This window comes from Felis catus, chromosome D3 (genome assembly GCF_018350175.1).
Source record: "Felis catus isolate Fca126 chromosome D3, F.catus_Fca126_mat1.0, whole genome shotgun sequence".
Classification (NCBI taxonomy): Eukaryota; Metazoa; Chordata; class Mammalia; order Carnivora; family Felidae; genus Felis; species Felis catus.
Window position 1 is genome coordinate 69,788,228 of NC_058379.1, and position 23,246 is coordinate 69,811,473.

The window sequence follows — 23,246 nt, forward strand, 5'->3', positions numbered from 1 at the left end:
GGGCTGCGACCAGTTTTAAGCCCAAAGTCGATGCATGGCCTTGACTTGGTCTTGACACTCCTTTTGCCTTGAACTCCAGTTCCAGTCACTGGGATTCTGTTTTACTCCTTACAACCAAGCCTCTGTCACAGTCTGGTTATAGGGCCTGAACCCTCCTCTTGCCCCGGTGTCCTCCTCTCTGTTGGAATCCCCATGTCGTACCCACACTTCCCCAGGAAAAGCCTCGGCTGGCCCACCAGAGTCTCCCCCTGGTCTGTGATGCATCTTTAAGCCCAGGCCCCACGCCTTCGTCCAATTTTTGCAGCACTTCCTCCTGGATGCCCGGACCTGCCTGTATCTTGCTTCCAGATTCCCAATGCTGCGATCTACTCACCTGCCAGGATTCTACTCACCTGCCAGGATTCCTCCCACTCACCGCAGGGACCTTCCCAGACTTCCTGCTACCTCCTGGGGGATCTGTTTGGTTTGGCCGTCAGTGGTTCTTTTTGTGTGTGTATGTGTGTGTGTGTGTTTATTTATTTTTGAGAGAGACAGAGCATGAGTGGGGGAGGGGCAGAGAGAGAGGGAGACAGAATCCAAAGGAGGCTCCAGGCTCCGAGCTGTCAGCACAGAGCCCGACGCAGGGCTCGAACCCACAAACCGTGAGATCATGACCTGAGCCAGAGTCGGATGCGGAACCAACTGAGCCACTCAGGCGCCCCTCAGTGGTTCTTAGTTAGCCTCCCACAACACACTGAGGCAGCCGTCAACGGTCACCGGTGGATCACTAAATTCCGATACAATGTAACATGTATTTGTGTTGCGAATGGAGAAGACACATACTCTGATGAACCGGATGCCCTTTGCTTTGACTGAGAGGCAAGAAATGGGGTAACACGTTTGTGTCACATCTTACGCTGACAGTGTAGATGGTGCAGTCGAGCACTCTGTCCACACGCACATCAGCCCAGTGTGCCAGCTGGGGGCTTTACACACCCCACACGACGCTGGGCCGCCCCAGGAATGGTGTGTGGTAGTCACCTCAGACTTGCCTGGCTTTGTTCCTTTCAATCCTTCCGGATGTATCAACAAAATTGCTGATATTTTCTGAAGCGTGACTTGAAGCATACACCAAAAAGTTGAAGAAACACGACAGGGGCCAGGTTCTTCCTCACGGAGCCGACCTAGAGCCGTCCACCAGCCCCTTCTTTTCTGAAGTTAATCAGTAGCACAGATGAGGAGATGGCTGCCTGCTTGGCAATTATGATCTAACATCAAAATGCACATTCCCTTTGACCCAGAAATTCCACTTTAGGAGTTCACGTTGCTGATGGGCTCATGAGTTTATTCACGCTGGCGTGATTTGAAATAACAAACGCCGGAAAGCCACCTGAAAGTCCATCCCCAGGAGTCTCGTGGTGGCACAAGGCCCTTAAGCAGGTTTGTCCTTGAAGATGTTGGTCTAAACCTGGGTCATAGGAGTCTCGGAGATTAGATTTCCCGAACATTCTCTGGTGAGGGTAGGGTATTGCACACACCAAGAGCAGGCGAGCTGGAGCCAGGAAAGAGAGATAGGACAGGCGTCTGGGTGGTTTGATTGGTTAAGTGTCTGACTGCAGCTCAGGTCCTGATCTCACGGTTTGTGAGTTTGAGCCCCGCGTAGGGTTCTCTTCTGTCAGCGCACAGCCCGCTTTGGATCCTTGGTCTCCCTCTCTCTCTGCCCCTCCCCCCATCTCAAAAATAAATAAACATTAAAAAACAGAAAAGAGAGGAGTACAGGTGGCAGGGGGGGCGGGGTGGAGAGGATGGGCAGCTGTGTGTCTTTGTGGGAGAGAAAGGCATGAGAGATGGGAAGGTAGTAGAAGGGAGCCCCGCCCACTGGGTGCTGGGCTCGGAGGAGAGGCGCACATCATGAGGTGGGGACTGGGGGTCTAGAAGCGGACACAGGAACTGCCAGAGATAGAACTTGATTTTTGTATTTTTTACCATTGTAACCTGGGCGGCTTGGATGTGTGATTTCTCTGCTAAGTAATGGAAGAGTCTCCCCTCTTCTCGATGGTGCAGACACCTGTATTTAGCACACATTGTTGGGAAAGCACATTCAACCTGAGTGATTACCTCCCTTGCCTTCTCACTGCACATAAATTTCTCTGGTTCTTGGCCCCAGACTTGGAATTTGATTTGCAGCATTTACGATGAAATGATTTGTTGTTTTGTGTTATTGTCCTAAATCCTTGTCTGGGTCTATTTTCCCTGCCCCAGTTTCCCACAAATCACTCTGACCTGCCTCCAGCTTCTCTTCCCCCCATCAGGTGCCGGTCATGGTTGCTTCCCTGGGCTGCAGCAAGACTGCCATCAGTCCTTTTGGAGAAAGAGCTAGAGAGGCCACAGCTGGTTCCTGAGAGACCTCGGAAGGCGGGGGCCTGCAGAAACAGAGCAATGGGCCTCAGTTTCCAGTGCAGGGAGAGGTAAGTGCCTATATGCACAACAGGGCTTTGGAATGTCACCATGATTAGTGGCGCGCACACACACACACACACACACACACACACACACACACACACCCTGGGCCAGCCAACCACAGGCAGACCACTCTAGGGAGGCACTGGTACTTCCCCTAGCCTTGCCCACACTTTAGCTGTATACCTTGAGAGCTGAGAACTGAATCCATCATCCCAGGACTTCTGAATGACTCAGGACCACAAAGCATTTGTTCAAAGCCTACCAAGGGCAAGGTGTTCACTTGGAGTACACACCTACGTTTTCATGTGAGGATTCCCAACAAAATGGGGTTTTTGTTTTGGCTTTTGCTTTTTGTTGAATTACTTATTCTCTTCAAGTGAGTTAAGGCACTATAAGTCATGTAGTTCAAAGTTCTGCAACCTAAAAAAAAAAAAAAAGCTTCAGAAGTTCAGAAGTGGTATGCTTCACAGTGTATGTTAGAAAGATCACTGGATTTGGAGCCAGGTAACTCAAGTTCAAATCCCGACCTCCCCAGCTGTCTGAACTGAGTCCCTTAATCCTAAGAGACTAAGTCATTCTGGTCCTGGATTTCTTCATCTGTAAATTTTGTGTAATAATCCCTGCCTACAAGAGAATGGGTAAATAAATTCTGGTAGATTCATACGGTGAAATACTACCCAGCAATAACAGAGAACAAACTACTGACATATGCAGCAACATGGACGAATCACGGACATTATGTTGAGTGAATGAAACCAGACACGGAAGACTACTTTCTTCATGAGGTTCCATTTGTATACATTCAAGATCAGGCGAAACTAACAGATGGTGCTACAAGTCAGAACAGTGGTCATCTCTGAGGGGGCACTGAATGGGAAGGGACACAGTGCTGGAAACGTTCTAAGTATGATCTGGTGGGGTTATACAGGAGCAAACATGAAAACATTCACCACACTGTGCACTTCCCACGTTTTGCTGTCTGGATGCTGTACCTCTTACGAAAAGAGAAAAATCCCTGCCCAGTGTCCACGGCTGTGGTGAGGACCATGTAAAACTAGACACACTTCTAAAACACCAAATACATATGAATTGTTATTGTTAAGTAATAATAATGCAGATGACAGATGTTACAGCTTCGAGAAAGAAAGCCATACTGTTCTAAATCAGCACTAACATGACTAGGAGTAGAAACTGAGCACCTCCGGGCTGTTACGTAATTTCACTGGAAGGATATGATACGTATCATGGCCTATGAAATTTCTGACGTTGAATGATAGTATGTGGCATTTGTTGAGTGCTGACCTTGTATATCATCTCATTTAATTTCCTAACAGTCATGGCAGGGATGTCCCCACTGCCCTCAATTGTCTGACCTCTCACCTGACCTTGGATGTCAGTAGAGTATCCAGGCCCCGAGTCTGAAAGCTACGAAGGCCCAGCAGGCACCCTGTTTCCCATCACCCAATGGTTCACCTTTTTCTTCTTGCTGTGAGTGGTCCAAATGATTATGTCTAATAGTGTTAACCGTATACTCAAAACTGCACCCTTAGTGAGAAGGGAGGTAGGGTGGTTTGCTCATGAAGCATGCCTGAGGTGGGGTACGCAGTTACTGAAATTCTGTAGGCAATTTCTGTTGAGATCGGGTGGAGTTTGGGAAATTTTTCCTTTTTCTTTTTCAGAAAATGGGACAGATTCCCCAACCGAGTTGAGTCCACGTCTGACTATGACCTGCCCCCAACAGACTCCCCTCCAAATATCCTCTTCCTTCTCAAGGCCATCTACAGTCCACATGACCTGTAAGTCCAGCTCAAGTGCCACCTTTTCTCAAAAATCTTCCTTGAGAGCCTCAGCCATAATAAACCTCTCCCTTTTCCAGAAACGCAGAGTAGCAATGGTGCGACTCCAAAGTATAACTTGGATGATACCACCCCTCCTCCCAGTCACCAAAAGCTCCTCCTCCAAGTACTCCCAAGAAACAAAATCTAAACCAGAAGTGGGTGCTGCTATTCAAATGCTCCTTCAAGACGTGATCTCTATGCCTGTCTTCCAACCTGGTTCTCCCTTCAGCCAAGCTGCATGGAAATTCTGGAGCCTTTAAAAGGAGGCTGAGCAGTTAGTTTGTTCTACACACTTGATTGTATTTGACACAGCACTATCATATGTTGCCTTGTATTTTTCCCACTTATTTCTTTTCCAAGGTCTTGATCTTTGACAAGGCTAAACTCCTCAAGGGAAGAAACTGTATCAGTCTTCTATCGTTGTCTCCATAGGGTCTCGCAGGGGGCTTGACATAGCCAAGAGAGCACTAATTACTAAAGACTTTGACTTTTCTGCTGAAAACCTACTATACTTTGTACATTCAGCAAATTAACTGTATCGTATTATTTATAGTAGTATTGCCGATAGTCATAAAGAATAATCTTTGGTGCTCTTATAATTGCATTTTTTATTGATTTCTCCAGTTGTTAAAGGCAATTTATAAAAAACCAATTGGACTTTAAGCTGTACCACTGCTATTTTCCAAGGTAATACTCCACTTTTTCATTACATCTTTAAAAACTGTACTCAGCACATTTTGTAGGCTGATGAAATAAACTTCTCATCTGTAGCATGTATATCAATAAACACGTTTTCATTCCAATCACACATCTCCCTAGTGTAGGATTAAGTTATTTCTCATTCTGTTCAAAAAGCAATTGAAGTTTATTTACGTACCAGATAATTAGCGGTGGTCTTCCTCGGGTTGACAGCTGCGGGGTTGGTTTTAACCCCTCCGGTGCCACAGGGCTACAGTCCTTTATCTGAAATCCCTGGGGCCAGATATGTTTTGAAACTCTAAATTTTTTGGATTTTAGACAGGTAATAGAATGCCTCAGCCATAGATTTTATAATACTCTCAGCGAGAGCTGGGGCAGTAATCAAAAGCATTAGTAGTTCTGTAGTAAAACCTAGTGAGATCATTTCAGGTACTTTCACACTTGTGCAGGTCAGGTTTTGCTGCTAAATGAGTTTTAGCATCCGACTTTCTGGTTTCCAAGCTTTTTGGGTGGTGCAGCTGTAGATGAGCATTGGTGGGCTGGTCTCCCTTCTGCTCTGTCCACGGAGGAGGCCACCGGGTTTGTGAGAGGTTCTGAGCACCACCAACACCGCGCTTCACTCATTCATTCGGACATCACAATTCAATTCAGCAAACGTTTGTGGAGGAGTCTCTATGTGCCAGGCCCTGTCCTAGGCACTGTGGGAGATTTTTAAGGGGAAGAAGATAGGGTTCTGCATTAGTCTGCCTGGGCAGCCACATCCAAGTACCGGTTTGTGTGGCTTAACCAACAGACATTTATTTTCTCACGGCTCTGGAGACTGGAAGTCCAAGATCAAGGGGCCGACAGGCTGCTCGTTTCTGGGGGAGGCCCCCTTTCCAGCTTGAAGATCATCACCTCTTCACTGCTCCTCATGGGCTTTTTCTCCATGCACGCAGACAGGAAGCAATTGTTGGTGTCCCCCCCCCCCCCCGCCCCCGGCCTTGTAAAGACACCAGCCTTGTCTGATGAGGGCCCCATGCTTAGGACCTCATAAAACCTAATTACCTCACGAAGGCTCTATCTCTAAATAGTGACACTGGGGGTTAGGGCTTTAGCATATGAATTTGAGGGGGACACACGTTGGTTCCTAGCAGGCCCTTTCCCTCAGAGAGCTCCAAATCTAGTGGTAGACGCGGGCCAGATCACAGCTAAACTGCCATGTGTGATGAAAAGGAAAGAGGAACAAAGAGCTGGGGCTGAGCAGGGAGCCTGGCACCTTCAGTGAGTTGGGTGGGCGGTGGGTGGGAGGGGGCGCTATGGAATAGACGGCACCTGAGCTGGGCTCTCAGCCAAGAGCAGGCTGTGATCCCACAGTGGGGGGATGCCTTTACTGAGTAAAGGCATAGCATGGGGAAAAGGGTGTGTGTCTGTTTAGGGATGGGTGACGGCTCCATTCTTGGTGCTCAGAGGTAGAGGAAAGAACCCAAGGTGCCTTCCGTGTATTGGCCCCTGGGTTGTTTGTTTCTTCACTGAAGGCAGAAACCTATTAGTTCAAAAGCCTTCCCATGCCATACTCACAGCCAATTATCTTAAAAATAGACCAGGAGTACCTGTGTGGCTCAGTCGGTTAAGCTTCCGACTTTGCCTCAAGTCATGATCTCACAGTTCGTGAGTTTGAGCCCCACGTCAAGGCTCTGTGTATCCCTGGACCCTGCTTTGGATTCTGTGTCTCCCTCTCTCTCTCTGCCCCTCCCCACCTCACGCTCTGTCTCTCTCTCTCTCTCAAAAGACACCCCACCCAACTGCTGTTACTAAGATAGGGCCTTGCAGTAGTCAAGCCCCATGTTGCCAGAGTCCCTTTGGAGTTCTCTGACCCAGAGACTTCCCACTGTGCTGGCCAACATCACCTGGACATGTGAGCCCCACCCCGATCCCCCTTACTCCCGGGATTTCCCTTGTCCTCTATTCCTTCTCCCTACTGTCTGGGTCTCTTGCTGTGAAGGAATAGTCTCTCCAGCAACCCTGTCCAAGCACCTTGCCCCCCTCCCCACCCCACACTGAAGCTTGTGTTTGCTATCGCCCCCTCGTGGTTGTGGTTGTATCTTCTTTCCTTCACTAACCCCAAATCCACCAATGCCTGCAGAGAGGCAGAGGGGAGCCTGCCATCAAAGGGAGGACCCTTCCTCAGTGACCAGAAGACCACGAAGGGGCAAAATGCCTTTCATTTCAACCCCGCACTGTCCACATCAATGTGGATAACCTGTTTTTGGCTCCAGGAAGTCACTCACCTGAAAGCCCTAGAGTTGGGCTCTGCATCTAGAGGCACAGCAAAAGCAGACGTGTACAATGGTCACCAGCCTTGGGTGTCTGATCGAGATGTGAGTCTCTGAAAATTCTAGCTCCCCCACTGGGGAGAGAGAGTGCAAACATGTCACATTGCCTTCAGGAGCCCCTTACCTGCTCTATGCCAAAGTCTGTGGCTACTGAAAGACATTTCCTGTCCAGATCTGGGAGCCATAGAATGGCCAAGTCTTGCTACTTCAGATGACATCTCCCCGCCCAGCTGCCTGCCTGCTTCAGGTCTTGCGTGGCCTCTTCGTTGTCAGGGTTCTCTGCCTCCTGACTCAGCTCTGGCTTGCTGCTGGCCATTGTAGTGTTCTTTGGGGCTTGTCTCTCTCGGCCTGGCCTTATCCCATTTCAGTCCTGTGAGGCCCTCTTAGGTCTGGATGCTAAAGAATCAGAAATAAGGCTCCATGGTCATCCTTTCACCCTGGCCACTGATGCTTCCTTTCTCTCCCCAAAACAAATGAGGAAATATTTTCTGAGGACTTGCTCTGGACAAAGTCTTGTGCTGAAAGCTTAGGATCATCTGAGATATCTAAGACTTGGCACCTGCTTCGAGCATCCGTCTAGTTAGAACACACACACACACACACACACACGGAAAATATGTACACACACAAAAAGTATAGTTCTAGCTGTGTGCTGCTGGCCAGATCAGAAGTCTTCATAACTTCTCTCGCCTTGAGGTGCCCTGTATCACTGCTTCCCTCAGCCCCCCGAATTCTAGCGATGGTTCTGTCTGAGGCACCAGGGGACGCCTCAGGCACATACCGCACATGACTCTGGGTTCTCACCCAGGGCCTTCCCACAACCCCCAGAGCCTCCCAACTACTACAGGGGCACCCCTCAACAAAAGAGGGCAGGAGTGGGGTGGTAAGTGCCTGGCATCCACCTTGGACAGTACATACCTGTGAGGTTTTCTCCACAGATCCTCAGAAGGCTCCCAAGTGGCATGAGACCCAATCGCCTGCAGTGGTAACCTCCCTCTAGCACATTCTTGTACTGGCTCCTCCTTGCTACTCTGCCTATCCCGAACTTCTGCTTCTGGGACAACCTACCAAATAACCTAAGTGCAGCCAAGTCCTCATAGCGTGAGACACTCTGTCATCTATAAAGTGAAGGGTTTGGACTAGACACTCCTTCAGGTCTCTCCCAGGCCTAGAGGCACCTTGGTTTTTAGGCAAGAAAAGTGCATCCCAGACAGTTTCACCCAAAGTCACACAGCAGATTAATGGCCCACGGGGCAAGAACCTAACAGGAAACTGTCTCGTTATGTCAGCTTTCCCAGAACCTTATCTATAAAGCCACTTCAAATAAAAGTCCCACATCACAATGCTTGGAAGCACTAAGTTAATAACACTCAGCCTCTATCCAAAACACACGTCTTAGAACTTTATAGAAATGAGTTTATACTTGGAGGCAATTTTTGGCTCCTAGAGCCCTCATCCAGCCAACAGCTTCTCAGGAGGCATAAACTGAATCACATCTTTTTCTTTTGATCTTTTCCTGTTATCTCAGGGACTTCCCTATATAGGAAGCTATTCTTTTTATTAAATGAAATTTTCATCTATATTCTGAGAGACTGTTTGCCCAGTTTATATAATGTAATCAAAATATGAGAAGGATGCTTTGTAGAAAGAAAAATATTCATGCCTTGTGTAATTTGTGGAATGTGTATGCATAAGTGTACTTGATGGATTTGCACCAAAATGCTGTTAGCAAACATAAAGGTGTGGATAGAGGCCGAAAAGTGCTGGAAATGGAGTGAAAATAGCCTCATGCTATATATTGCCTAAACAGCCACGCTTGAAGGGCATATGGTTGATTAAGACTGCTTTGATACATTGGATTTTGGTAACAAATCATGATGTTATATGAAAAAAGTGCTGAACCAAGAGATAGGAGATGGGGGGGGGGGTCTGCTTTATCATTTGCAAAATAAACTAAAATATTTGTGATAGATGTTTATGTTCTAAAAGCCTATAATTCATTGATTTTGACCTGTTTGTGGGGAGGCAGTGAATCAAAGAAACTAAACCCATAGACTCTGTATCCAGACAGAGTTCAAATGCCAATACCACCACCTACTAACTGGGGTGTTTCCCAATACAAATGACCAATTCTGTGATTCTCCAAGACACCAAAGTTCGACAATTCAAATCAGTTCAGACACTATCTGCAGTTAGTGCAGACCCCACAGATTAAAAGCTCAGTCCCACAGGACTGCCTTCGCCCCATTTCCGAGGCCAGTCGCAAGTCCTGGGCCACCTATGCTTCTGATTAACTGGCTATAAATTGGGAATTCCTATGACCCTCTGTTCTCAGTTTCAATAATTGGCTAGAACAGCTCACAGAACTCAGGAACACTCTTTATATTTGCTGATTTGTTATAAAGGATTTAACTCAGGAACAGCCAAACAGAGTAGCCAGGTAGAGCTAAGTATGGGGAAGGCAGAGGGTCCATGCCTTCTCTGGGTGTGCCACCCTCCCCACCTGTGTTCCCCAACTGGAGCTTTCTGAACATCAGACATTGCTATTCAAAGGTTTACAAACAGCTCAATCTCTAGCCTCTCCCCTTTCTAGCTTCTTATTGTTTATAATAAGCAGGTAGGGCCTGCCAAGGACAAGACAATTATGCCCACATTTTTACAATTGTGACTGGAATGTGGGCACTCAACTGTGGACTGCATTAAATGAAGTATAATGTGCCGATTACAGGAAGTGATGGTCCCACTGTATTGGTCTCTGCAGACCTCTTCTGGACTGATTTTATCTAGTTCTGAACATCCTGTTTTAATATAAATCTGGGAAAATGTCCAGTGACCACTAGAGGGCAAGCTGATGATGAAGGGTCTGCAGTGCATAGACCAATGAGAGATGTTTACCTGGAGAATGGCAAGAGACAGGATAGTAGTCTCCAAATATTAGATCCAGTTGGTAAAGATCCAGAAAGCAGCACTATCACCAATGGTAGCTATTTCAGGAAGGTTGGTTGTTTTTAAACTCTTAATGGAAGCCCAGCACACATATAGAAAACTGCACAAATCTTAAATGTACAGCTTGAAGAATTTGCTCAAGGTGAACACACTGAATAACCACCACCCAAAAATCAAGAAACAGAACAGTAATAATACCCAGAAGTCCCTCTCCAGGCACTCTCCCCAAAAGGGTAATCACCTGATTTATAATACCAAAACTTAGTTTTACCTGCTTCTGAGTTTTTCATAAGTGGAACATCATAGCACATATCTGACTTATTTTGTTCATCATTATGTCTGTGAGGCTAATCAATGCTGTTGCATGTAGCAGAGTTCATTCATTTCCATTGTGTATAGTTTTCCATTCTACTCTGGATGGCATTTGGGCTACTTCTAATTTGGGCTATTATGAATAGTGCTTCTATGAACAATCTTTTTTTTTTTTATGTTTTTTTGTGGGGAGAGAGAGCAGGGGAGGGGCAGAGAGAGAAAGAGAGAAAATCTCAAGAAAGCTCTGTGCTGTCAGTGCAGAGCCCGGTGCAGGGCTTGATACCATTAACCACAAGACCGTAACTTGAGCCAAGATCAAGAGTCAGACACTCAACCGACTGAGCCACCCAGGCGCCCCTAAAATTTATATATATTTTTTAATGTTTATTTTTGAGAAAGAGAGAGAGTGTGAGTGGGAGAAGGGGCAGAGAGAGAGGGAGACACAGAATCCAAAGTAGGCTCCAGGCTCTGAGCTGTCAGCACAAGAGCCCAATGCAGGGCTCTATTCCATGAACCATGAGATCATGACCTGAGCTGAAGTCATACACTTAACTGACTGAGCCACCCAAGCGCCCCCTTAAAATTTATATTCTTAACATCAGTGTAGGAGAGTTCCGTTGCTTGATATTCTCTCCAATACTTGTTTGCTTGTCTTTCTCATTTTACCCATTTCGCTGAGTGTGTAGATTCATGGTGGTTTTAATTTTACTTCCATGGTGAGTAATAACGTTGAGCACCTCCCTGTTTATTACCCATTTTCTTATTCTCTTTATGAAGTGTCAGTACAAGTCTTTTGTCCATTTTTTTCTACTGAGTTATCTTTTTCTTATTGTAGCAGCTGTTTATATATTCTGGAAATGAGTCCTTTGTTGGATATATGTTTTGCAAACACTTCCTTGAGGAGATAGATTTCAGTCTGATATAAAGAACCTCCCTATTTTTTTTAATTTAAAAAATTTTTTAATGTTTATTTTTTGAGAGAGAGAGAGAGAGAGAGAGACAGAGGGTGAGCGGGGGAGGGGCAGAGAGAGAGAGAGGGAGACACAGAATCCGAAGCAGGCTCCAGGCTCCGAGCTGTCAGCCCAGAGTCCAATGCGGGGCTCCAACTCACAAGCTGTGAGATCATGACCCAAACCGAAGTCAGACGCTTAACTGACTGAGCCACCCAGACGCCCCTGAACCTCCCTATTAATGGAAGAGTGCAAAAAGAGCAAGGTGGACACAAATGAGAGAACGAGGAGAGAACCCTCGCATGGGGGGGATGAGTCTGATACTAATACCCACATGTCTGTAACACTCTATAGTTAATCAAATTACATACACATTCTAGACTTCATTTAAACCTTTATACAACCTGGCTAGATAGCGCTGATGTCTGCTTATTTTTTTAATTCCTGTTTTATTTTTAAGGCTGGCTTCCTAGGGGTGGCCCTGGGTCACTATAGCTTACTACTCAGTGAGTGATTAAACTTGTAAGGTTTGCACCTTTTGCTGATAGATCTGTGTAAAGGTTAGGGAACTCATTTAAAGTTTAGGCCATTTGCAAATCTGACCCAACTTTTACCTTCTGTATGTTCAAGACCTTACATTTGGCCAAGGATCCATAGACTACTAGGACCTATTCAGGTCTTTCGTGAGCAAGCATATAGCTTTATGCCCATACGGCCTTCCAGACTACCAAGAATATATGGAAGCCCATTCAAACATCAAAGTCCATTATGGCTGTCATGTTCCCCAAATCTTCCTCTAAATTTCTGGCTGGTCTGTCTGTTGCTTGTCCCAATCAGTATCACAACCTCAGGTTAGCTGTGATGTTGGCCTTCCCTGACTGCCACTATAACCACTATTATTTTGGGGCTCCTGGGTGGCTCAGTCCGTTGGGCATCCAAGTCCCGATTTCAGCTCAGGTCATGATCCCAGGGTCATGGGATTGAGCCCCACAATCAGGATCTACACTGACAGCATGGAGCCTACTTAAGATTCTCTCTCTCTCTCTCTCTCTCTCTCTCTCTCTCTCTGTCTGCCTCTCTCCTCCACTCACACTCTAAAAATATTTTTTTAAAAAATCACTATTATTTTGACAATGCCCCAAGCATGGATTTTTTTTCCAAATTCTGCTCCTAATCAAGTCAGCGTCATCTGGCAGTGAGGCTGCAGGTCCTCATACCATGCCCTGCCTTGGTAGAACCACTGCCTCATGTAGCTGAGGGAGATATGGCAGCAGCTCCAGGCTAAAATGCCATAGATTCTCACCATTCTTACGAAGGTTTAGTAGATTTTCTTGAATAAATGCTTCTCAACCTGTTGCATGCCTTTGGTCAATTTCCAGGCCTGAAATGGCTCTTCTTGACAATGGTGTCCATTTTATCATTGCATTTTGGAGAGGATTTCCAGAGCCCCTTACTCGACCATTCCAAAAATTCCTTCCCTTCTCTTTTAAGGAGACTCTCTAGAAGATCCTATAACACTTTGTCACACAGGGTAGCCATGGTTCAGGGTGGAAGGAGACTATACAAGGGCAGAAATACAGGGGAGAGGATCATTAGGGGCCATCGTGGAGGCTGGCTACCATGCTATCACCACCTCTTACCTGGGTTATTGTGATCCCTCCTTAACTGAGTCTGTTCTTGTCTGTTTTGCCTAAAGTCTGTTCTCAACACAGCAGACAGCAACCCTCTTACATCCTATGTTACTCTTCTGCTCAAAACCCTATAACAGCTTTTCACAGCCAAGTAAAAGCCAGTCTTTACCATGGCTCCAAGGCCTTACATCATCTGGCCCCTTCTTTCTGATTAATCTTCAACCACTTACCACTCTCTCCTCACTCACTCCACTCTATGTCTCAAATGCACTAAGCAGATTTCTGCCCCAGGGCCCTTGCATTGGCTCTTTCCTCTGCCTGGGATGTTTTCCCTCAGATAACCATATGGGTGGTTCATTCAAGTATCAGCTGCTCAAACTTATCTTTGAGCACTCTTGCCATTTCCTGCTTTATAACACTTAACACATCGCCCGGTTTCTTCCACCAGGAAGTAAGCTCCACAAAAGCAAGGGGTTTGTTCTGTTCTTGCTGAAGTCCCAGAACCAGAATAGTGCCTGGCACATGAATGGTACATATTTGTGTAATATCTAAATAAGTGGGCTTATGAAAGTGATTCCTAGGCCCAGCTCTGCCCTGTTGATATGGTGAGTCATGTATATGAGACAAAAGAGAAAGGAGGCAAGAGGAAATGGGGGAAAGAAAGTGTAGCTATTAATAAATGAATATGAAACAGAGGCATGGGGATAAGTCAGGAAAGTAACTGTGTGATAGGAAATAGCTCATTCAGACTTGAAAGTCTGTCTATAAAGCCTAAAAAAAAAGGCATGAAGTTTAATTTGAAGGAATAACATTATGTGGAATTATGCAAACTCAGAAATAAAGGAAAGTTTATCTGTGAGTTGAAAGGAACTCATACTGTAGTTAAAAACATTAAAAGACTGAGAAAAAAATATATTAACATCTGTGAGACTATGGTGGGAGCTTATCAGGGCACGCCCTCCGCATGGGATGAATGTTTCGGGGCAGCACGGGATGGACGGATAGGATCTCCCGGATCTTGTCCTGGCAAATCTTGTTTGCTGCCATCCCTGCTTCAAACTCTCTGCGTTCCTCTTCCTTCTCTGCTTCCCGGGCTTGCTGCTGGTAGGACATTTGCATCTGAAGTTGCTTCCTGTACTCCTGGGCCAAACTGGAACGTCTAAGATATTAGAAATGTTAAAGTACAGAATTACAAATGGTAAGCATTTGGATTCACTTAAGGCATTACAATTAAAATGGAATTTTTGAAGTCAGATTAAAATAATTTGTGAAAATCAGGGTGAGAGTGGAAGAAATAAATGGAAAATTCAATAATGTGTTTATTACACAATAATAATTAAGCTAGACATAGAACAAATATTGATTTGGTTCACTCAGAATATTTCCTGCTATCTGGAGCGAGTCCTTGGCCTCTCTCCATCTCTTCTTCCACTCTTCCCCAAGGAAGAAGTGACTTTTCTTTTTTAATGTTTATTTATTTATTTTGAGAGAGAGAGAGACAGAGACAGAGAGAAGAGAAGACAGAATCCCAAGTAGGCTCCACGCCGTCAGCACGGAACCCAACACCGGTACTCCATCACATGAACTGTGAGATCATGACTGGAGCCAAAATCAAGAGTTGGACGCTTAATTGATTGAACCACCGGGGTGCCCCAAGAAGTGACTTTGCTAATGGTAACACCGGAACAGGCTAGTCTGCCTGTTTTCTCCCCTGCTTTCTACTGGAGAGACCTGCACTGGTCTGGTACTGCTGGTGACTGGGTGGGTAAAGGTGCCTCATTCTGTTCAGTATTAACTAGACAATTTCTTCCACTTACAAGCCACATTTTAAACATATAAACCACATATTAAATTTTATAGTGTGATTTTTTTTTTTACTATGGTAAAAACCACATAATGTAAAATTGACCATTTAACAATTTTTAAGTGTAATAGTTCAGCAGTGTTAAGTACATTCACATTGTTGTGAATCAGATCTCCGGGATGTTTTCATCTTGCAAATCTGAAACTCTATACCCATTAAACAACAATAGCTCCTTCTCTCTCCCTCCCACCAGCCTCTGGCAACCACCATTCTATTTGCCGTGCAGAATTCGAATACTCTAGATATCTTGTATAAACAAAATCATAGTATTTGTCTTTTTGTGACTGGCTTATTTCACTTAGCATAGTGTCCTCAAGGTTCTCATCCATGCAGTGACATCTGACAGGATTTTCTTCCTTCTGAAGGCTGAATAATATTCCATTGTACATATATATCACATCTGGTTCATCCATTCATCTGTTAGTGGACATTAGGGTTATTTCCACTTCCTGGCTATTGTGAACAGTGCTGCTATAAACACAGCTGTGCAAGTAGCTCTTCAAGGTCCTGCTTTCAATTATTTTGGATATATACCCACGAGTGGGATTGCTCGATCACAAGGTAGTTCTATTGTTAATTTTTTGAGGAAACTTCCTACTTTTCTCCATAGTGCTCATGCCATTTTATAATCTATAAGCCACATTTTTTATCAGCTTTTATCAGAAATGAAGCTTTTATCATAAAACAAAGATGCATAAGCCTCTGTGGCAGATTCCATTTTCTAAAGATGGTTACAGTGATAGCTCCCCTCCATATGCTCTTCTGCAATGTGAACCTCTATTCCCCTTATCAAGAGGTAGGGCTTATGTCTCCATCCCCTTGAATCTGCATAGGCCCAGTGACAATTTTTATGACCAGTAGAATATGACAAAAGTTATGCTATGTCAGTCCTAGGCGTAGCCCTTACCTGGCCTGGCAGCTTCCCCTCCTGCCTACTGGAATGTTCACTATTAGAACTCTCCCTGTCGGAACCAACCACCATACTGGGAGAAGCCCAAGCACATGGAGAGGCCACATGAAGGTGTTCTGGGTGATAATACTGATGAGCTCCCCAACTCAACATACACTGCCAGGTATATGAGAAGATACTGGAGGAGTCCAGGGCAGTTGAGCCTTCAGATGAATGCAACCCCGTCCAACAACTGACTTGAACCACATGTGGGACCCTAAGCAAGAACCACCTAGCTGAGCCTTGTCAACCAATCATGAGAGATAATCATAACTCACTTTAAGCCACAAATTTTGGGGTTATTTTATTATGCACCAATAGGTAGCTGTGACACCTTCCATATACACTTGTTTTTCTTCTCTCTCAGTTGATTCAGAAGTTGGGCAGGGAAGAAAGTTTCTATTTGTCAAGTCCCCTCACATCTCCAACAATAAACTTTTTAAAAATGAGAAGACCTCCAGAACAGAGGCAGTAGCAGGAAGTCAGTAGGGTAGGCCAGATATTAAAGTGAGTACCCCCAAACTAACAATAGGTTCAGGTACATAAACCACAGTCTTTCTAGAGTGAAAAGAACTTATTTCTATGCATCCAGTGAGTGTGTAAGTCAGCGGACAGGCCCAAGGGACAGGAAGGGTGACCAGCAATTAGAAGAGCCAAATCTTCCTATACCACACTGGTCACCTGAGTTGGGTATCTTGGTCATCAGTGAAAGGTTATGCTATGGTCCAAGAAATGCTGCAAGGAGGCATCTATCTGTCTGTTTCCTCCACCACAGCCTGATTGTGGTGATCAGAGGGCCACTTAGCAAAGGAAGGCACTGGTATTTCCCAAAGTGCCTAGAACACTTCAGTTTTCCCATCCAGTGAAGCTGCAAAAATTCTCCTGAGGACATTTTGCATGGACTGCTATCCCCATAAGCCATTTCTGCTAATCCAACTAATGAAGCCACACTGTGTTTCAGGGTTTGTTTCATGGAGGAGAATAGTCTTCTTGTTATTTCATTAGGATTTAATGTTGGGGCCTATTTTTAAAAAATTGTTTCTAATGTATTTTATTTTTTAAGATGTTTGTCCAGTTTAATATCTAATGTCTATAATCACAATATACACAATAGCAATAAAATTTAATTTTACCAAGATGGCTGGTGCTTATTTCTATATGAAATTCTGTAAACCGACTTGAGCTTTTAAGACAAATTTAATACTGATGTTAAAAAATGTCAATAATGCATGAATAACGGCACATTGTCCTCTTTCCACGCTAAAAATCTGCCTTTTTTTAGGTAGTAAACAATAATAAAGAAAACAAAATCATACCTTGCAAAATTCTCCTTCTCTTCACGATTAAGCTCTTTAAGACCTTCATTTATACGTTCCTGTTCCATAACACGCTCTTCCTGTTCTTTTGCCTTTCGTTGCACTGAGAAAGACAAAAGTAATTTTTGCTAAACGACCTTCTTCAGACAAGACTTGCTGCCATCCCTCTGGGCATCAATGCCATCCTGTCTTTAGAGAGGCAGAGCTTACACTCACTGACTACATCTTAGGTCAATAAGTAGTCATCTTATCAAGTAGTCAGTCATCTTCATCAAGGGAAGAAGAGGGTTTAGGTTTGAATGTGCTGTGATCTACACATATTTTTTTCTTAACCATTTTTCATTGCAAATCTATGATCAGCCTTTTCAAACCAGGTTACCACTGTCAGAACACTTCTCACCCTTTTCTTCTTGAGGACAAACAGTTCTATTGTCATTTATGTTAATGAGAGTTTATTTATGACAAAATAAATATTGGAAAAAGCCTTAGTATATAATATATAAGGCTTTTGTAAATTAAATTTTAAAAACATAAGCATCCAGTAAGGGGGGAAAACGACAAAGGAAACAGAGTTCACAGAAGAATAAATACAATTGGGAAATATACATTTGAAATGTATGTATCTTTGGTCCCCAAATCCATTTACAGGAACTTATCTTAAATAATCATACATGAGCCAAAAAGAACTATGTACAGAGATAGTAACCTGCAATGCTAAAATAGTAGTAAAAAGATTCAAGACAATCTGAAGGTCTATTAGTTGTGTTTAGGTAAAATAAATTATGGTCCATTTTTATAATGGATTTCTAGGCAACATTACAAATTCTATAATTGAAGAAATATGACCTGGAAAAATGTTTATAGGTGGAAAAGGCTGGCTCTAAAACAATATATTCAACATGATCCTAACTTGTGAAGGGAAATGATATACATAGTAATAATACTGGAAGGAAATACATGAAGTGAATAGTAGCTATCACTGGGTGGTAGAATTATGGTTGATTTTGTTTATTTGTTTAAAAATGGCCCCAAATACTTAAATTTTCCATGTTGCCTCAATAGCTTTTAAAACATTTATCATGGGTAAACACGGAAATCGTTTTAGCTTTTAAGCTTTCTTCTAATTTTCTTACAACTCCACCCAACATGGGCCTAATAATTTTCAATGGCTGTTATAATTCATGGAGTAGAGAATCAATTAGTGGAACCAAGATGAGCTTTCTCCTGCAAAGACAACTAGTGTGGAGTCTAGTGGTACCCAAATGGTAAATGTGTTCATCTACTGCCTCTCTGGTTCATTGGGCTGGACATGGAATGATGGAAATCTGGAGGTGGCTGTTGACCCTCTCAACAGATATTTCCTTTTGTGACCAAGCACTGTTTGGAGCTGAGGGCATACAAAGGCGTGCTAAGACAGAGATTGAGCAAGCCACAGGGAGAGCCCCAGAAAGAGGATTTATTATGAATAAGGGGACATATTTGAGGAATGAGACATTTGAGCTGGTCTTGAAGGATCTCCAGGATTTCTCAAGATCAGAAACATCATAGACAGGGAAGACTACCCAAGTAAAGGTATTCAGATATGAAGGCACAGAGACACCTGCAGAAAGAAAAGAAGGACAGATAAAAGGGAGGAGGGGTATGTATGCGTGCTGTGCCCTACCTCCTCATTCTCCTTTATAATCACTAAGGCACACAGACCATTCAATAGACATACTGTTCCTTTAACCTTGAAACATCTCCCACATGACTACTTAGAATCTGCTAGGATATAAAACTCTTCGTATGTTTATACTCCATGTACTAAATTAGATAAGTTCTCCAAGGCAGGGGTCTTGCCTTAATCCTCATATCATTTTACATATAATACCTACTTAATAAATTTTTTGGTTGCTGTTTAAGTTGAATTAAGGCCCCACTATATTATTATTATAGTTCATTTCCTTACATTTTTCTTGAACTTGAAGTTTTCTTGTACACATGACCTCATTCACAAGTTGTCTCCTTGCCTCCTTTTCAAGTCTCAGCTCCTTGTCCTTCTCAGCCAACTTCTTCTCCTTCTCTGCCTCTAATATTCTGTCCAATTCTTTCTCCTGAGCTCTTTCCTCCTCACGCCTCTGTGCCACATATCGACGATATATTTCCTGTTCTCTTGCCATCTCTTCCTACACAACAGAAAGATTACCTCATGTAGTCAAACATGTAGATGTGATATGGTGTGGAAAATTAAGTTTTAAAACAATATTTTAAAGCTACAATCCCAACCTTTTAGAACTACATACTGACACATTTACAGATGAAATATTATGTCTAGGGTTCATTTCGAAATATCCAGGGATGGTGGTAGGGAATGGGTGGGGCACAGATGAAATACAGAATGGCCAGTAGTTGGTGGTTATTGAAGTTAAGTAAAGGACACAGGAGGGTTTTATTGTACTATTCTTTATACCTGTGCTTTATAATACATTTTTAAACAAGTTACTTCAAACACATTCCCAAAGTATTTTTCAAAGCAGTTCCCAGATAATTTTCAATTATACAGCTTTTCATTTATGTAGGTTATGAAATTGTAACCTGATAAACAAAGTAAGTCATTACTACTATGATGGCACAGTCTCTGACTAGAAGCCGAGTCACTTGATGCTTTGTGACAGACATTCTCAGCCTTAGATATACTGTGGAATCAGCTGGGAGCTTAAAAAAGTACCAAGGACTGAATCTCATCCTGAGAGATTCTTGTCTAATGAACAAAGTTCCCCAAGTGATTTTAATGTGCAGCTAAGGCTTCAAACTGGGCTTTATTATGCTGGCATTTTAGTTGGCTTCTCTGTTGTTCATGGTATTATATTTGTGCTGTTCTATCTAGTCTCTGGTCTGATCTCTTTTGAGAATATCATAGATCTGAGGGGGGGCTAGCAAGGTCTGAACTGTACCCTCAGAATGCATTTGCATTCATAGTCTCATATGTGGGAATAAATTTAACAAAAGAAGTGCAAAACGTATACTCTGAAAACTAAGAAATTGAAATAATAAGTGGAAAGACATCCTACATTCACGGATCAGAAGGCAATATTATTAAAATGGCAATAGCCTACATTTGGTCTACAGATTCAAAATAATCCCTATCAAAATCCCAAATAGCTTCTATGCAGATCAACAAGTTGCTTCTAAATTCATATGAAAATGCAAGAGAGTCAGAAAAGCCAAAACAATTTGAAAAGGAACAAAGGTGGAGGATTCACATTTCCTGATCTCAAACTTACCACAAAAGCTACAGTGATCAAGACAAATAGATATGTGACACTGGCCTAAGGATGGACATGTAGATTAATCAAATAGAACTGAGAGTTCAGAGATAAACCCTCACATTCACTCTCAATTGATTTTGACAAGTGTACCAAGACAGTTCGATAGGGGAAGAATAGTCTCTTCAACAAATGGTGCTAGAACAATTGGATATCTACATGCAAAGGAATGATGTTGGACCCCTACCTCACACCATATACAAAATTTAACTCAAAATGGATCAAAGGCCTAAATGTGAGAGCTAAACCTATAAAACTCTAAGAAGAAAACATAGGACCACTATCTTCTTGACCTTGGTTTAGGAACAGATTTTTAGATAGGGCACCAAAAGCACATGCAACAAAACAAAATATAGATGAATTGGACTTGGGACTTCAAGGGATACCATCCCTTAAAAGTGAAACTACAACCCACAGAATAAAAAATATATATATAGTTTATATATTTATATATATATTTTTTATTCTGTGGGTTGTATATATATATGTGTGTATATATATATGTGTGTGTATGTGTGTGTGTGTGTATACATATACACAACTTATGTGTAAGGGACTTGTATCTAGAACATATAAAGAACTATAACAACTCAATAATAAAGACAAATAACCCAATTAAAAATTGGGGAAATGACTGGAATTGTTTTCTTGAAATTTCAAATGGATTCAAATAGATTTCTCTAGAAAGATATACAAATGGTCAATAAGCACAGAAAAAGAGGCTGAACATCATTAGTCATTAGAGAAATGCACCTCAAAGCCACAAAACAGATCACTTTAAACACACTAGGATGGTTAAAATAAAAAACGACAAACAATAACAAATGTTAACAAGTATGTGGAGAAATCAAAACTTTCTCACACTGCTAGTGAGAACAAAAAATGGTAAAGCCACTTTGGAAAACAATTTGGCAAGTACTCAGAAACTTAAACATAAAGTTACCCTAGGACTCATTAATTCCACTCCTAGGTATATACCTAAGAGGGGGGAAAAAAGATAAAAAAAAACCTATGTCCAAACAAAAATTTACACAAGATTACAGTAGCATTATTCATAATAGCCCAAAACTGCAAACAAATCAAATGTCCATAGACTGACAAATGGATAAAGGAAATGTGGTATATCCATACAATGGAGTATTATTCAGCCGCATAAAAGAATGAAGTACTCATACATGTTACAACATGGATAAACCTTGAAACATTGTGCTAAATGAAAGATGCCAGTCAAAAAGTCACAGAATATATAATTGTATTCATATTAAAGTCCAGAATAGCAAATCTATAGAGACAGAAAATATATTAGTAGTTGCTTAGGAATAGGGGTAGGGGGTGGGGAAGAGGGAATAGTAAGACATTAAAAAAGTTCTAAAATTGACTGTGGGAATGGTTGTACATATCTGTGAATATACCAAAAACCACTAAAATGTATGTTTTAAATGGGCAAATCATATGTTATATGACTTACCTTAATGAAGCTATTAAAAAACAAAATAAAATGATCTATGGAGATCAAATGGAGAACAAAAACTCAAGAGGAAAAAAAAGAAATCAAATAATCCAATTAGAAAATGGGCAAGAATTATGAGAAAACATTTCACTGAAGAGGAAATACAGATAGCAAATGAGCATGCGAAAAGTTGATTGACATCATAGTTATTATGGAAATATAAAATGCAAAAACAATGAGATACCACTATACATCTATCAGTATGGCTAAAGTAAAAAACCAATAAATAACACCATCAAATGTTGGCAAGGATGTAGAGAGACTGAATTATTCATTCATTGTTAGTAGGAATGTACATTATTGGTGGGATGGTAAAGCTACTCTGAAAAACAGTTTGGCAGTTTCTTAAAAAACCAAACGTGCAATTACAATTGCCCTTCAGGGCATTTTCCCAAAGAAACAAAAATTTGTGCTCACATAAAAAAACCTGTACATGAACGACTACAGGAGCTTTACTCATAATAGCCATAAGCTGGAAACAACTCAGATGACCTTTAACAGGTAAATGGTAAAAACAGACTGTGGTGCAGTCATAGCATGAATACCCCTCAACAATAAAAATAAACACACTACTGATACATGCAAAAACCTGGATGAATCTCCAGAGTTACGCTGAAGGAAAATGTCAATCCTAAAATGTTACACACTATACGATTCCATTTACATAACACTCTTGAAATGACAAAATTAGGGAAATGGAGAACAGATAAAAGGGAAACATGAAGAATCCTTGTGGTGATGGGGATGTTCTGTATCTTGACAGTTCAGTGTCAGTATCCTGACTGTGATACTAGACTATAGGTTTTCAAGGCATCATTGAGAGAAACTAAATAAAGGGTACATAGCATCTCTCTGTTTATTTCTTTCAACTGCATGTGAATCTAAAATTATCCCCAAATAAAAAAGTATAATTTAAAAAATAGTAGCAGACTTCTGGTTTCCAGTCTGGCATGTCAGGAGCTTAGAAGTTGCAACTCTGTCATCCTAACATCAAGGAAAAAGCTTACAAACTTAAATCAAGAACTAACCTTAGATCCATAACAGAAGCAAGGTCACAGGGCAAACCATTGCCCCAAATTAGAGAAACATACAGGTAAATACAAAGAATCACAACTTACCACAGTGGAAACCCCTGAGCAGAAATCTGTGGGAACCAGTGCTCGGGTAGG

The 23,246-nt window shown here is 42.5% G+C and overlaps 1 protein-coding gene across 2 annotated transcripts in view; it reads right to left on the reverse strand.

The window, feature by feature from the left end:
• Positions 1 to 13,783: 13,783 nt before the first annotated feature.
• CFAP53 (cilia and flagella associated protein 53) overlaps positions 13,784 to 23,246 on the reverse strand; it is a 42,264-nt gene continuing 32,801 nt past the window's right edge. For both annotated transcript variants that reach the window (XM_045042280.1, XM_045042279.1), the window contains exons 7-9: positions 19,211 to 19,427; positions 17,263 to 17,365; positions 13,784 to 14,292 (exon numbers count right to left, since the gene is read on the reverse strand). In XM_045042280.1, coding sequence (XP_044898215.1) covers positions 14,064 to 14,292; positions 17,263 to 17,365; positions 19,211 to 19,427 — 549 coding nt within the window. In that variant the 3' untranslated portion in view covers positions 13,784 to 14,063. The remainder of the gene's footprint in view (positions 14,293 to 17,262; positions 17,366 to 19,210; positions 19,428 to 23,246) is intronic.